The 17,171-nt window shown below is 32.2% G+C and overlaps 1 protein-coding gene across 5 annotated transcripts in view; it reads left to right on the forward strand.

Annotated features, from left to right (window-relative positions):
• LOC105671649 (inversin-A) overlaps window positions 1-16,980 on the forward strand; it is a 17,872-nt gene extending 892 nt beyond the window's left edge. The window contains exons 2-16 of one of the 5 annotated variants that reach the window (XM_067352564.1): window positions 1,153-1,308; window positions 2,977-5,300; window positions 5,569-5,903; window positions 8,383-8,659; window positions 8,860-9,108; window positions 9,230-9,654; window positions 10,297-10,552; window positions 10,935-11,824; window positions 12,242-12,601; window positions 12,684-13,084; window positions 13,180-13,521; window positions 14,072-14,148; window positions 14,210-14,364; window positions 14,633-14,716; window positions 14,960-16,980. In XM_067352564.1, the coding sequence (XP_067208665.1) occupies window positions 5,095-5,300; window positions 5,569-5,903; window positions 8,383-8,659; window positions 8,860-9,108; window positions 9,230-9,654; window positions 10,297-10,552; window positions 10,935-11,824; window positions 12,242-12,601; window positions 12,684-13,084; window positions 13,180-13,521; window positions 14,072-14,148; window positions 14,210-14,364; window positions 14,633-14,716; window positions 14,960-15,009 (4,107 nt within the window). In that variant the 5' untranslated portion in view covers window positions 1,153-1,308; window positions 2,977-5,094 and the 3' untranslated portion in view covers window positions 15,010-16,980. The remainder of the gene's footprint in view (window positions 1-1,152; window positions 1,309-2,976; window positions 5,301-5,568; window positions 5,904-8,382; window positions 8,660-8,859; window positions 9,109-9,229; window positions 9,655-10,296; window positions 10,553-10,934; window positions 11,825-12,241; window positions 12,602-12,683; window positions 13,085-13,179; window positions 13,522-14,071; window positions 14,149-14,209; window positions 14,365-14,632; window positions 14,717-14,959) is intronic. The other 4 variants (XM_067352563.1, XM_067352561.1, XM_067352562.1 and 1 more) reach the window with 4 other exon arrangements.
• Window positions 16,981-17,171: the final 191 nt, after the last annotated feature.

A 17,171-nucleotide genomic window follows, 5' to 3' on the forward strand; every position in this document is an offset into this window, starting at 1 on the left:
TAGAGGTTTAAACTCCAAGAAAACACGTTTTTGATCATATTCATAAATTCGTAACGCATGAACCAGACGTGTTAGCAATTTCGAAATGATCTGAAATTAAAACTTGAATCTTTGTCTTTATTTGAAGAAATTAGACATTTAAAATGCAACTTCGTGAATACCATCCTTACAGGGGGATCAAGCACTGTCATAATAAAATAGCAAAATTATATCTCACACTCAACAAATTTCTGGGTAATTTCTGGGTAATTCTTGTTAGAGGCAGGCTCAGAAAATAATGAAGATTATAGAAAAAAATATCCATTTATCCATGCTGCACATTTCACCCTTGTTGTATAAATTTGTGACAGTACTTCATCCCCCTGAGAGTGGCTTCCACGAAATTGTATTTTAAGTTTCTGACTTTTTAAAATAAAGACAAAGGTTCAAGCTTCGATTTCAGATCTTTTTGAAGTTGTTGGCACGTCTGGTTCATGCGTTACGAATTTATCAATGTGATCAAAAACGCGTAGGGGGGGGGGGGGGGGGGTTTGAAACTCTTATTTTCTTGAAAACCTGACGTGACAGTTTTTGAGGTCAGATTTATATTCAGCGTACTCAATTTACTACAGAACAATCCTTCATGACAAAAGTGCAAGAAATTGGCTAAAATTTATAACATAGTATTATTAGAGACATATTATCAAAAAAGCATTTCTTTCTTAGAGAAGAAATTAAAATGGAAACAGAACAATGTATCTGTTTAATTCTTTGTTTTATATATCAAAATTTATATTACTTTATTTTTAATTAATATGCAATGCTTGAAATTAATGTAAATTTTTACTAATTGCGTAAATTTATGTTGTTATTTCTAACCTTTGCTTAAAATATATTTTTCTGTTCAACTTTATTGTTCAAAGATATTTCATTAGTTTAAATACACAAGATTTTTAAAAAATATAAATGTAAAAAAAAAATACAAAAAGAGAGGTCTCTATATTTTTCTATTCAACAAAAATTAGTTTTTTTTTTTAAATATTTTATAACATGAGTTTACTATAATCTAATAATATAAATTTAGTCATGTAATCTATCGACAAATATTAAGCAACACAGCATTTATTCATAAATTAATAACACGCACTTATAACTTATTGACTCATATTACAGTTTAAGGAACATTAATAGAGAGCCTTTTATTGGAGTTTATTAATAATTATTCTAATGAATTTCCTAATAAAAACGAAGCAGAATATAAAGTGTGCAAGAAAGTATTCAAAAATGCGTTTCTACAATCACATTGAGAAGATATTTGTAAGCATATTTGTAAGTCCGTAACAAATGCAAATGAGATAAATATTATATACGTATATACAGAGTGTCCCATTTTAAATGCACATTTAAAATATACAGAATACTAAGGGTTTTACAAAAAAAAGTTTTAGACAAAAGTTTAAGGGTTTCGAGGGGGTCAAAAGTTGCTACCTTGAAAATTTCATAAGCAATGTTTTTCAAGATTATTTCAAGGGCAACTGTGTTTTTTTGAATGGAAAAGAGTATATTTTACTTCCGGATTCAAAAAAACGTAACATTTTACATTAAAGTTATTCCGAACACATGCAACCTAAACTCAATACTTTTTTAGATATTTACTAATAAAACCAATTACTCGTATACATACTTTCAATTTATTACAACAAACTGAAGTTGTTTATTGTAGTTTAGTAATTTCGATGTAGAAGTCAAGTTCACTGTTTACGTATTTTCGTTTAATAAAAGGCAATTTAGAAAATTGGTCCTTACTATTTTGATATGAGGCTACAATAAACAAATTCACTGTGCGTGTGTGAGTAGGCTACATGTACACGTGCGCGCACGATTTTACAACTCGTTAATAGTGATAAAAATCTTCAAAAATTTGTTTTTTTTTTATAAGTATGTTAGAACAGTTTAAACTCTTCGAATATATCTTCAATTAGAATGATCCGAACTATTTAGCGTTCAATCTTGATATCCTAATTGTCCCAATTATTCGATTACCTGAAATTTTCTAACATTATTTTTTATAAATGATGTGAAAGGCTCAAGTGATTAATAAAATCAAATAAAAATCAAAAGGAGCGTAAAGAGCCACAATGCAAGTTTTTCGTGCGAAAGTTACTGTATTCTCATTTAAAAGTATTTACAAATGTTTCTGTCTGACATCAGGCCTTCCTCAGTTTACAATATTAACAGAAAAATCGCACGCAATAATTATAAAAATAAAAAGATGTGGATGATATTTTTCAAATCCATTCCGGAAAATCCAGAAGAAACGAGATGGAACAGTGAATAACTGTTGAAACTTATCAGTCAAAAATTAAAAAGTTAATCAATAGTCATTAACATTTTAACTTTTGACTGATAAGTTTCAATAGTTATTCACTCTTCCATTTCATTCCTTCTGGACAGATGTGTTTGCTTGTAGCATGTCTTTATCACAATATTAACAATTCATTTTAATAATCCGAACAATATATCCGCGGAATGGATTTGAAAAATATCATCCACATCTTTTTATTTTTATAATTACTGCATGCGATTCTTCTGTTAATATTGTACACTAAGGAAGGCCTGATGGCAGAAATGTTTGTAAATACTTTTAAATGAGAATACAGTAACTTTCGCATGAAGAACTTGCATTGTGGCTCTTTACGCTCCTTTTGATTTTTATTTGATTACTTTTTATTTTGTTTGTGTAAATTTTATTTACTTTTGTGTGTGTGTGTGTGTGTGTGTGTGTGTGTGTGTGTGTGCGCGCGCGCGGTCGCGTGCGTGTGTGTATATATATATATCATTAATCGTATAAAAAAGTCATATATAAGAAATTTATTTCATAGAGTAAAAATAGATATGCATTTATTTTATTTCTCTTTTTTGTCGGAAGTGTATGATTTATGCATTTCAATTGATTATTAATTTGGATTTTGTAAACAATAAACACGTGATATCCAGGCATGACAAAATATGTAGCGCAAAGACGAAGGTGTTATTGTTAAATATTAACGATGCAACACAATCACGATGTACGAAGGTCTCGCCGAATTATTAACGAAGTAATAGCGATCGAAGTGCGGCATGGTGAATCAACGAAATAACGATTTCCAGTCATCGCTGTGTTACGACTTGAGTTCGTTGCACGTATGTATCGTAAGTCTATAAGCTACACAAGAAATATAAAATTCCATCCTTTTGAGCATGATTTGATCAATTACAGAAACGACATTTTTCAACTGAAATTTCGAATCGTCTGTTTATACTGTTCAAGCAATTAACAATTAAAAATAATTTCTAAATTTCTGGAGTAAATAAATGACAAAACTATATTATTCATAGTATGTAATTTTAATTAGATTTTATCTTAATAGAAACAAATCTTTTAAAAATTTAAAAATTAACATATTTACTCCTTTCATTCTCAAATTATTTAATAGCTACAAAAATATATTTGTTCATATTTTTGTGTACATTACATAACAAATAAATCATTCATAAAAAATTTTGACGTTTTAAAAACGTTTAAGGACTTTTTTATTTATTACTATTTAGCAACAAATTTTATTTTTATTGCAACTATGTACAATAATTTACATTGTAAAGTTATTATACCCAAAAAAAACCTTTTCTCTTATTTTTGGTTAATGGATCCATTTATAGTAAAATATTACAAGAAAATTATAATTTTTTAATATTAATTATTATATATAGAGTCATGTATACAAGATTAAAAAGAACTAATACATATTCACAGATATAGAAATATAGATGGCAATAATATTTTCATAATTTTAAATACGTAATTATATGACTACAGTGGGAACGGAAGGATTATATTGAACGATATGAAAAATATTTATTCTTATCTCAAATTTAAAACTCTCGCTTTTACGCGTTCCTTTTTTAGATAATATTTATTTGGAGATCACATATTGAAAATAAGTATTCTAAGTTTTATAAAATTATTTAAAATTAAGAAACTTATCCCCAATATATTGATAAATAGAGCTAATGAAAACTTGCTTTATAAAACTGATTTCTAATTATTTCATTTTAGTCCATTATATGTTTACAATAAAAAATAGTATTAACATGACATGAACAATATAAAATTGTAGCGAAAGAAAATTGAAGAAGCTAGGCTTCAGAAAAGACATTGATGTTTTTATCCCAATTGTGACACTGGATTTAAAAAATCTATGTATTTTGCATATATCAAGGCTAAACAGCCCTAGGTGTTTTAGGTAATCAGTTGCTTGACAGCTTTTCAATGATCTACGCTAAGTGAAGATTAGAATTCGACACGTGGTGACCTTGCCGTGCCGTATCAGCCGTTACAGTTCTTTATAGGTAGCCGCGTATTGTGGCCGTTGGTTTCTATGGTAGCAAGTGACCTGGTCAGTCTACCACGTGGTCAGTAACTGAGTCAGTAACTTTGATTTACATCTGAAAATTTGGGTCACACTTAATGGGGCAACTCTTCAGGATACGGATTTACCATTCTTATAGATTTCACGGCAGCGTTCTTCACGTTTAGAAAGACGTATAAATCGATAGTTTTATTTTTACAATAGTTCCATTTATTGCTGCGTGTTCTGAAACATGAACGCTCGGAGATAATATCAAAATATTATTTATTTACTTATATGCGCTATTTTATCTATATGCATATAAAGTTGACATCCAAGTTATGACTATTTAATTATCGATTTTGGTCATATATAATCTTTATTCTGCTTATATATAGCAAAATTATTTTATCAGATGTACAATACTACAAACAATCGTTTTAGTAAAAAGAGATTTTTTTATAAAAATCAAACTTTGTTCCTTTACATAATTAAAAAAATAAAGATAATTAAACCTGATTAGAATGAGTATTTGTGAATTTTTTTCTTTAATATTATATTTTAAATACTACTCTATGCGTCTACAATAAACTATAAAATTCTTTCCAAGTACTACTTAGGCGGAGGCGTCCTCTTCGACACGATGAGTTTGATCCGAGGTCGAAGAGTCCAAAGATGCTTCCGCACAACCGGTCGGAGTAGTCGTGAGTAGGTGCCAGAGACGGGCATGGACACTAAGACTCCACCGATCCCGCTAAAGTCGCAGGAGAAGCCTCAATTGAAGAAAGTGGAACGTGTAGTCGACGTGTCCCTGCCTCCGCTGACATCGTATCCGAATTATTGTGCCAAAAGTAAATCACCACGTGCGACGTGGTCACAGAATCCACCTTGCGCTGTACAACATCAGGATCATCGCAAAAAGAGGCCTTACAAGTACGGACATGCCATTATATAGAATATTGATTTTGTTCCGAACTTATGTTAGTTAAATTTGCGTTTCTATTTTCGTTCGCAAATCAATCTATTTGATGAAGACAATTCCACATGATATATACTCAAATAATTGCCATGTTATAAATATGGAGTTAATAATATTAGGTAGTCCAGGGGGATTTCACATAGAGGAAATTTTAAAAAATGTAGAATAAATCTTTTTGTACAAACGTTTGTTTTCTGCTTAATAAATAAAATATTGTTTTAGAATTTTATACATCGGAGCGACACCGTTGATGCATGCTTGTCAACAGAGCGACAGAGCAAGAGTATTGAGATTATTGAAGGAACAAGAGGAAACGATCGCTTATAGGGATCGCACATTGCGAAACGCTCTCCATTATTGCATGGACGCGGGAACTGGTGGTGCCGTTGCTGCGGCGGCACCGGAATTGGTAAATGCTCCTGATGCCGAAGGACACACACCGCTTCATCTGGCTGTTATCGCCGGTGATACTCAATTGGTTGCGGTTCTCTTAGCAAACGGCGCCGATGTAAACGCTAAGGATCTAGAAGGACACAGTGTTCTTCATTGGGCTACTGGTACTACTTTTAATATTTTTAAAATTGCACCAAGTAGATCACATATTATATTATTATATATCACAATGAATATGTTTTTCAAATAATAAATAAATATATCAGTCACAGATTTAATTAATGTATATGTGCGCGCGCGCACGCATACCGCGCACGCGCGAACACATACACACACAGTTATATTAGCTCGTATTAATTTCCGTTTCTTTCTGTTCGACACATTAATAAATTCTTTTTATGTATCTGTTAATTCTACTATAGATAAATGATGGCACATTTTTACAGAATCATAAATTTTCGGTTATATAAAACTCAAGGACTTCTATGGTCAAATAATCGCGATATGTATTTTCGCGTGATCGTTGGCAAACCGGAATGACGTCACTAGAGTGACCTACTAACCTTACTTGACCATTACACCCTCTCGTCTCCTCAAAGATCGGAAGACGATAAGCATTGCATTTTATACGTTATCCAGCTCCGAAAGAAGCTTTAATTATAATCGCAGATAATGACCTTCTAAGAAAGAGCACGATATCCTCGATCCTACCCGTCCTATCCGTGCAAAAGTATCAGCAATTTTGAAACAATGTCACCATAATTTTGTGACATTAAAAGATTAACATATTATCAAACGATGTACAATACTTATAAGGTCCAACTTCTTGCACTTGAAACGATGTCCACTTGCACATTATTTTGAATAAGATTGTTTGACCAATTTAAAATTAATTTTTCCTTAATGAAAATGTTAATACATTTCGAATCATAATAGAAAAAAAAGTCTTTTGCAAATTAAATTTTAGGCCATCATATAAATAATAAATTTGTATTCTTTAATTTATTTTCGATAAAATTTACATTAATAAAATCTTAAGTTGAGTTACAACAACGTATGATATTGAAAGTTGAAAAGTTGCGATAAATGATGATTTCCAATTTTTTTTTGCTAAGGAAAGATTAACCCTTTCAGGACGGGTTTTTTTTTTTAAATTTATATTCGAAATGATAATTTTAGTAAATAACAATGCACTAAAAGTTTGTTTTTGTGTGATAAACCTCAAAACAATCACTTACACAGAGCCTGACGTTACAATTAGAAGACATGATGTATCGAACTCTTTTCATCAAAGAAATTAATTTTTTCTTTTTTTTACTATTCTCAATAAAATTCTCTACTATTATTCTCTAATACTATTCTCAATAAAATTTTTATCTTTTCTCAACAATAACAATAAATTAAGAAAAGTTTTTGAATTCTATTAAGGGGAGAGCCTCGTGTAACCGATTAAAAAAATTGAAAAATTTTTTTTTGCTTTAATCAATAGCAATCCATGTAGAAAATATATTCCCAAAGTTACAAAACAAAATTCGAAGTTTTAAGGAGTCCACAGCCTATTTCTTGCGCGCAGATATACAAGCGCGCGGCGGGGCGCTTGGTCAACGGTACCATAAGATATAAGATTATAGAATTTGTAACTGTTTTTGGCGCGTTTTCGGAAGTACTTATTTGAGAGTGCAATTTGGAGAGTGCAAGCAAAGTGTGAAATTCGAAGAAGCAGGAAATCGGAGCCTCAGTTTTAAACTTGTTGTTACACTTTTCTTTTTTACTTTTCAATACCGAAAACTTTAAACGCGTTTTTCTCGAAACCAGTTTTTGGCAATTGGCGGGAAAGATTACTCAAAAACTATTCGATCAATCGAGTTGTCCCTGTGTATACATGTAGTTTAATAATATAAATTGTCGATGAACCTATAAAATTAGTAAAATAATTAATTTAAACAATTTTTATTGCATAAATAAGGTGACATTTTGTGGGTCAAAATCGCAATTTTTTTTTAAAGTGTTGCCATTTTTTCAATTTTCAACTTTTTACTTATTTTTTAGGTTCATCGACTAGATAATTTCATAGAAAAGAAAAACTTTTTTTTTTTTTTGGTTTTAAACGAATGCAAAAGACGCTACAACTCCCGCCAATTCACAACTCCAGTGATGAGACTGCGTCAACATTTGTTTATAGTGGCTCTATAATCAATTATTTTTAAACAAAAAAAATTTTTTTTTACTTTTTAATATATGTTATAAAACACTAAAAAGTTTTAAAAAAATCCGTTGCATTGTTTCTTAAAAAAAAATTCCTAAAAATCACCTTTGTTTTAGCGATTCATACGAGGCTCCCCCCTTAAATGACTATATAAGCGAACGCGACCCTAAAAAGTCGAAAATTGCAAGTATGATGGAAATGGGTGATGACATACATCAAAATGTAGAGTCTAAAATCCTGATTAAAATGATACTTTATTCATTAAAAAATATTAATCTGTTTTCGAGATATTCGAGTTACTATATATAGTACGCCCGTCCTGAACCGGTTAAATCAAACTTGATCAAAGAAATCGTAGTTGAAAAATAGCGTAAAACACCTTTCTTCAGATTTTCAAAGTATCTTGAAAAAATTTTAAAGACAGAAATAATTTTCAGTTTGCGGAGAAGCAGAGTGCGTTCGATTAGTTTTGGCGGCTGGCGCGCAACCTTCCACCCCTGATTTACGTGGCGGATCACCTCTTCATTATGCTGCTCAATGCTGCGGCGCGGCCGCCACGGCTGAACTCGCAGTTCCCAAGAAAGTCGGTTTGAAGGTTTTACAAACGCTTCTCGAATTCGGTGCGGATGTGAATGCCAAAGATGAGGATGGTCGACAACCGATTTTATGGGCGGCAAGTGCGGGTAGTGTGGAAGCCGTATTGGCTTTGGCAAGGTAAATGACTATAAAAATCATCTTAATCTTAATCATTCAGTAAAGATCAACTTTCCAATTTCGAACTTAGAGAAAATTATAAGTTGTAAATAAACTCAGTGAGTCTTGTACTAGTTTCAATGTTTGGTTTCAATCTTTGAAATAATAAAACAATAACGTGAAAAAAGAGTTAAAGATTCATTAATTTTCTTTTGATTTAGAGCCGGTGGGTCGGCGGCCGCAGGAACTTCGGACAAAGACGGACTGACAGCGCTTCATTGCGCGGCTTCTAGAGGCCACGCGAGATGCGTCGAAGTATTAGTCAACTTGTGTGGATCTCACCTCGACCATGTGGATGATAACGGTTGTTCCGCGTTACACTACGCTGCTACTTTAGGACATGCTGACGCGACTGCTCTTATTCTTAAACTCGGAGCAGATCCCAATCGTCAAGACCGAAAGGGCAGAACGTAAGATTACGATATTACGAACAATCTTTATTTACAAATATTGATTCTTTTTATATACTAGTACCACTGTATCAACTTTAGAGTAAAATATCAAAATTAATCAAAAACTAACATCTTTTAGACCAGCGCTTTGCGCTGCGGCTAAGGGCCAGTTGGAAACCTTGAAGACTTTGACACAACACGGCGGTTCGCTTCACGCTAAAACCGTACGAGGCACAGGCATTGGACATGAGGCAGTCGCATCCGGTAGGATTGAGTTGATAAAATGGTTAGCGAAAAAGAGACCGAGCACATTGGACGTCGCTATGCACGATGGCAAGACGCCTCTTCATGTTGCGGCCTTGCACGGTCATTTGGACGCGTGCAAAATTCTCTTGGATCACGGCGCAAAAATTAACGCTGTTCTCAGAACTAGCAAGGGTAACTCGATGACCCCGTTGGATGCGGCTCTTTATAGAGGACACAGAGATTGCGCGAAACTGATTCAGATGCACGGCGGTAGTATGGCGCAGCAACTGAAAACGCACAAGATTGCACCGAACAAAGGTCAGAAATTATAAGTATACGATTAATATAGGGTGATTCAAAATAATCCAATGTCCTTGAAATATTATATTCTTGAGCAATTTCTAAGATAATTTTTTTTTTTGCAAAATGTTATCCAAAGCTTAGTTTTTGAGTAATGAAAATAATCAGTTACTCACGAATCCGGTATAGCGGACACGCAGGGACGCGCAACACATAATGAAACTGTCAAATGTTGCGTTAGTCTTATCATGTGTAGCTTATCCCTGTCTATCCGCTGTATCGGACTCTCTCTCTCATAAGTAGCTAACTATTTTTTTAATTATAACTCAAAAACTAAGCTTTGGATAAAATTTTGCAAAAGGAAAAATCGTCTTAGAAATCGCTCAAGAATATAACATTTCAAGCACATCCGGTTGTTTTGAATTACCATGTATAGACATTTAACTAATTTGGCTGGTTAAAAAATTTATTTAAAATAATAATAAATTGTTGTGGATATTATAAAATATAGAAAAATTATTACTTATTGATTATTTATATTATATATAATCTTATAATAGTGGAAATATAATACAATTCAAGATACTTAAGGATTAATATTTTTGTATTTAATAATTTATTAAAATATTAGCAAAGTAAATGCAATTGAAACAATTTTAGTTTTTACAGCAAAGTTTCGAGTGAAACATAGCGAAAGCAGCACCGCGAGCGATAGTAGTCCTTGCAGACGAAACCCAGCACATAAAGATCCCGAACTCTACTATGAGGAACGATGGATAGAAAGAAGGATCCGGCGAAAAAGTAATTTGAAAAAGTTGGCTCGTCGAGACAGTCGAAGTCTCAGCGAAGAGAAAGTGCAATTGTCGAAGACTTCCTCAAAAAGGGATGAAAGGAGAGCTCGAAGCGAATCCGCGCGGTAAAATATACAAATAATCTTTTTTATTAATAAAACAGAAAAACACGAGAAGAGAGACACGTTTAAAATATAATGTTAAAATAAAAATTTTCTTACTCCAAAATTTACTTTATTATCTGAAAATCTATCTATGTATCTATCTATCATCTTTGTAAAAAGGCAATCTAGTTTCAAAATGTCGATATAAATATTTGATGAAGTTTTGACTCTTGATTAAAAAATTTTAGTGTTCTTCTAAATAGTTAAAAAAAAAAGTTTTTGCTTATTAAATGTAAATTTAAAAAATAATTAAAATATATATTGATGGCAAGTTGTATTACTCTTTAAACGTTTCTTGTATTTAATAACGATTATAATTGCGTGTAAACACAAATTAAATTAGTAGGTACGAAGATAATAGCATCAATAGTGAGCGCAATATACGTAGAAAGCGATGTAAACGAAGGTCGACAAGACATAAATATGAATGTTCAGATTCATCGGCTGAATTAGGCAGTTGCAGCTATTCTTACGATAGCGATAAAACTGAGGAAATTATACATCGACAAACAAAAAAGCGGCAAGAGAAAGACAAAGATAATTTGAGAAAGGAAGACGATGACGATCGAAGCGTAAGCGACGATAGCTTGGAGGTGATTGTGGTAAAAAAGTCGCTGGAAAAAAAATGCGAGAAAGTGGTATCTGGAAGAAGGTCAAAAACTCCACGAGAATGCACAAAAGAAACAAAACTAACTAAAATGCATAAACGTAAAAAAATGTCCAGATCCGTCAAGTCGAGAACGTCTGATAATGAAGACATAGTAAATCGAGACGAGTCGCTAGACAAGGAAGAGAAGCCAGCGCAATTTTCAAAAACACATGAAGAAGACGAAGATGGTAACGAGAGAATGATGGAATCTCGATATCAACAAGACACGACGGATAGCACCAGTCAGGAAACCGTGGAACAAGTGATTGTCACAGCAATGGTTCATAAGGATCAGACGTCTGACACTCCAAAGTCAAATGTAAAAACGACAAAAGAGATGAATCTTGATGCTTCAAAAAACAAAACAATAGAAACGGAGGGTACAAAGGAAGCTTCCAGAGATATTAGTTCTTTCGATAAGAACAAGATGATCTCATCGCACAAAACGGTTGCACAAGATAAAGAAAAATTGCAGCGGGTAACGCAAGAAAGATCCCAAACTGATGAAGAAGTCCAAGATGAAAAAACTAATATTCCTATATGCAAAGAGACACGACAGGAAGAAATCAATGATAAAATACAAGGTAAGAATCTGAACATATTTATTATTATAAAATAAATCACATATATTGTCTAATAAAAAATGAAAAGTAATGGACAAAAATAGAGAATATTTCAACAATTAAATTTGTAGTGATATTTATAGCTTTCTGAGTGAAGATTTAATGAGTGAAGACATATTACTTAAAAAAAATTTTTTTTAATTTTTTAAATTTTTTTAATGAAAAGAATTTATAGATACACTTAATAAATATATATTTGACTGACACTGACTATAATAATCTGACTTTTTTTAGACAAATTAAATACATTCAAAGACACAACACCGAGCGACGATACGTTACATATAAGGCAAAAAGCAAACAAAGACAAGACATCTGACAAACTATCTTATATAAATGTTTCCAAATCCAATCCTATTGAAAATCTTGGTATTTTAGAAGGAAAGGAGAATGAAAAATTATTTATTTCTAAAGATTTGAAAACTGCGGAAGTATCCAAGACGTTGTCTTCAAAACAATCCGATGCACATGAAATTACAAGCGATTTGAAAGATGATGATTTGGACAACAATAGCTATATTGATAAAAAGCAAAAAATGGAAACACTAACCGAATCGATTGACAACAGGGATTTGGATGATTCTGCGTGTGAGAAATCCATAGATTTATCATCGACGGAATCGAGAACGTCAATGTTGAATATAGAAGAGACTCTTTCCCAGGGAAGAACGGACTCGTTTCATGAAAAGAAATCGGATTATGCTCAAGAGGACGATAAAGAACCAGAGGATGAAAGAGGTAAATTTTTAATAGTATGTGTGTATCAAATCATCAACAGTATCATCAACCCTTCGACTTCTCTAATAGATAAGAATTTTAGAAAGCAAAGATTTTCGCTATGACGACAGTTCTTCGAGTTCTCCAAAATCCTCAAAACTGATGAAAATGAAACACTCAAGACCATCCACAGGAAGGCGAACAAGCAGATCTTCGAAAATGTTAACAAGACATCTGTATGAAAGTTCCGAAAAGCTTTCCTCGTATCAAAAGGCGATAGTCGCGGTAATAGATAGTCCAGAATGGGATGAAGGCAAAGCGGTTGAGCAGGAGATCAGAGCAGCTCTCGGGAAGGATGTAGAACATGACATGAGGAGCATGACGGAGCATGAGGAGAACAATGAAATTAGTGTTATGCGAGTTTTGCCAAGTACAAGTGAGGAAGAAACTCCTAGCGCAGTCTTAGGCGCATCTAGAATTTCCGGGATCAATTCTTTGCCTCGGGTAATTTAAAAATTTCTAACAAAATAATATAATAATAATTTATTAATCTATATTAATCATATCTGTCTATATCAATATAATATTATTATCATCAGGTGCAATCGTTGATAACAACTAATCGTTTCGTTACAATCGAGAATTCCGACGAAGGTCATCGGGAACGATTGTGGAGGAAGCAACGTCACGATAGCGGAGGTAGAGATAGTGGAATAGAACCGAGTCCTAGAGTGTCGAGAATTCCGCGTAGACAAAATGTGAGATGTTGCCCAAATACTGCGAAACAGCAGGCCCTTAATATGGAAACCATCACTAGGGACGTACAAATTAGTTTGCGACGTTATCATCTCGAGAGGAAGATCTTTTTCCAATTAATGGAACTGAAGAGATTGCAGATTCGTCACGGTAGAGCGAACGAGCATGTCCTAGTCAAACGACAGGTAAGACTGTGTGCCTTTTGACAAAAAGGATTTTGACGTCCTCCTCTTCCCGTTAATGTCAGATATAACTTTTTTCAAAACTAGTACTGTATATCAATTTAAAGAAACCGTATCATAAAATCTAAGATCATTGACCAATCAGATAGTTGTTTATTTTCTGATTCCTCTAAAATTTTTACACATAGAGCCGTGCTGAATCATTTTAGTATACTAGGAGCAAAAATGAAAAATTACATCCCTTTTAAAGATATTTAAACAAATTATTTTAAAAAATATCTTATTAAAAATGCACTTGTTTTTTTTATTAAAAAAATTGATAAATAAAAATATTAATGGGGAGAGGGGAACATCAAAATCCTTTTTGGAGAAAATCTTTTTTTCCTCAAAAGGCGCCTATATACCAGCAGCGACCCTGTCTGGATGGTAAACCTTCTCATCTTTCTCTCTTATATTGTTTACCAGAGAGGAAAGCAAATGTTACCGATACTATCAGAATTATTTTCATTATCGTAGTATATATTTCGTGAAGTTTGCAGAGTGATTTTTTCAGGTGGAAGCTTTTCATAGATCAGGTATGACTGGACCCACCCTAGGTGTTGTCAAATACGATCGACCATTAACTTTCAGGTGATTGTTAATAATTAATTTACAATTTTATTGCTATGATTTAACATTATATCTTTATTAGACAATTTGAAGCGTTTTTATATGAACAATTAAGAAGACTGCAAGGAAGACCTACTACTTCAGATTTTTGTACGGAAGCTAAGCAATGTACACAAAAGACTCATCGCTGCCATCATGCGACTAGTGCTTATACTTGTATTCCAGTATATACATATCGTATGTTAAAATATTATTGGGCTAGTATATCATATTACTAGTATATCGCTTTCAAAATATGTTTTTCAATTTATTATTATTTATACACATATATTAATTAATTATCGATACAAGGTATTTCAATAATTAGACTTAAAGACAGTCCATGTTTCTTTTACTTGTACAAATGTAATATCGAAAAACTATAGAAATTGCTTAATTTTTGAAACTTTGCTGTCTATATGTGTGCAGAGTCCGAAAAGAGTCAGTTTCTCTAGTGTAAATGTAGATTATAATTGCAGTGGGTGGAGGCGCCCTAGATCAAGCGGATCATCTTCCGAAAATAGAAAGTCGCGGCAAAGGACAAATGACGGTAAATAATAAACATATAGAAATTTTGCAAAAATCTAGTAAAAACAGCTTTTCTAAAAAATATAAACAAAAAATACATTGTTCAATAAAGAAATTTAGTTACAAATTTAAATTATGTAACTAAATCCAAATTTGACAACAATAAATAACTTACAAAGAGTTTCATAGCTTTTTGTGTGAGTATTGCAGGTTATAGTTCATTCTGCTTTTTCTAGTCGTTATTTCTTCTATTTTTATTTTTTAGATGGAAGTAACGCACGGAGAAGAAAAGCAAGTAATTGCTCTTCCGACTAAAAAATTGGATCGTACCAAAAGATATTTTGTTACTTTCACTGTAAGAGGTGAAACTCAAAATATTGAAAAACCCAAATCATCTTGTACGATACGAAGAAATGCAAAGAGTGTGTAAACATTTCAGCTATATACCCAGTCAACAAAATGTTAGCAGCCTGCTGACAGTTTGCGAGCAGATTCGCTCAGAACTTGGCAGCAAATACGGTGTCATCTGTGTCCGCATTAAGCTTCTGTTCTGTCGGCAGAATCTGTCGACATAAGTTGACAGCAGATTGGCGGCAGAAAACGAGCAGGATCTGCGCAGTGTAATTTGGTGTCAGATTGTCGGCAGAAATCGAGCAGAACCTGCTGTCACAATTTAAATGGAATAGCGGCATTTAAATGCTTCATTACAATTTAACATTTCTCGTTTCGCTTATTAAAAGTAGTAAATGAGGTATGCAAAGTATATAATATATATTTGCTTTATTGGGACAAAAAAAATACTTATGTTTTAATAAATTTATTAGGCAAAATCCCGAAATCACTGCAATATCGAGTCAACTCGCAGCGCATTTTCAATTTCAAAAATCAGTCTAATATTCTGAATCTCTTATGGGGATTGTATCAGATTATTGTATTAAACTGACAAGCTTCATTAAGCCACTGGCCACACTTTATATGCACTGTAGATGAATTTTGAGTACGAGTTTATATATGAAGAAACATGCCGCATAGTGGCAAACATCAAATTGCACTGCGCAGATTTTGTTCGATTTCTGCCGCCAATCTGACATCAAACTGCATTATACAGATTCTGCTCGATTTCTGCCGTCAATCTGATATCAAACTGCGTTGCGCAGGTCCTGCTCGGTTTCTGCCGCCAATCTGCTGTAATAATTTCGAGCAAATCCTACTCGGTTTCTGTTACTGATCTGCTGTCAAATTATGTCAGCAGGTTTTGTAACATTTTTGCTGACATTCTGCTATCATCATCTGATGTAACAGATTTTGTATACAATCTGCAGTCTTTCTGCTGAGAAAAATTTGTAGCAGACGTTTGGCAATATCTGTTCGAATAGACTTTGCTGACTGGGTATATAGGCTTTCTTACAATCCATAATAATCAACAGATGATTATAATAACTTACCACCAAATAGTTTTTAATCCTTTTCGATATTGTCACTAAAGCAAATTCAACTTTCAATTGATTAAGGAACCCACGAATAAAAAATGGTTTACATAACATCATATATTTGCGTATATTGTAAAAAAAGTATATTAACAATCGTAAATATATTATGTGTAAAAAAATATATTTTAAAAAAATGCAGCAGGCTTACGTTTTCTATTTTATAAAAAATGTAGAGAGTTATACATTCATAGTCAATCGACATAGTGATTCATTTTTTTATCAAAACATTTGTCTATTTTAGCTATTACCTATTATTAAAAAATTAGATTTAAATATCTGTTTTCTTAATTTAACATTCTGTATAGAGATACAATTTGCTCTTTTCTCGCACAAAAGTATTATAAGAACTATAAGAAAACTGCCAGATAAAACAAAATTTTTAAATATATTTAAATATATTAAATATATATTAAATTCTATTAAATATATTAAATATATTTAATAGAAAGTCAAATTCTTTTTGCTAATTAAATATATATTAAATAAATTTCTATAGCATTATTTGTACATTTATGTGCATGGGTAAAAATGATTGTAGTTTCGTACCTGTGCAAGTATAGTTAATAAATTTTCTGTAATTGACTCATGAGAAAAAAATATGATTAGAAAAAGACAAAGTTTTATCGAATGCTGCGCTTATCTTGCAACTTGATACTAGAAAAGAAAGAGTTCTTGTCACGAAATGTAAAATTAAGCGATGGATTTATTTAATGAAATACTGATCATATTCTGTGTTTCGTAGAGTTGTAAAATGATGTTATTCTGTATAAAATAAATTAATCAAGATTAACTGTAACATATGTCTCCTACTTTGTATTCTCGAAAATCTGATATAAAAAATACAAAGGTGTTATAAATATTTAGTTCATCTCTGAATAAAAATTTACTGTTTTATTTTTTACAAATTTTATTTTAACAACAATAACATTTAATAATTCTAATAATAATAATCACATATCTTTAGATTACTTATATATTTAAAAATTA

This window comes from Linepithema humile, chromosome 3, assembly GCF_040581485.1.
Source record: "Linepithema humile isolate Giens D197 chromosome 3, Lhum_UNIL_v1.0, whole genome shotgun sequence".
NCBI lineage: Eukaryota > Metazoa > Arthropoda > Insecta > Hymenoptera > Formicidae > Linepithema > Linepithema humile.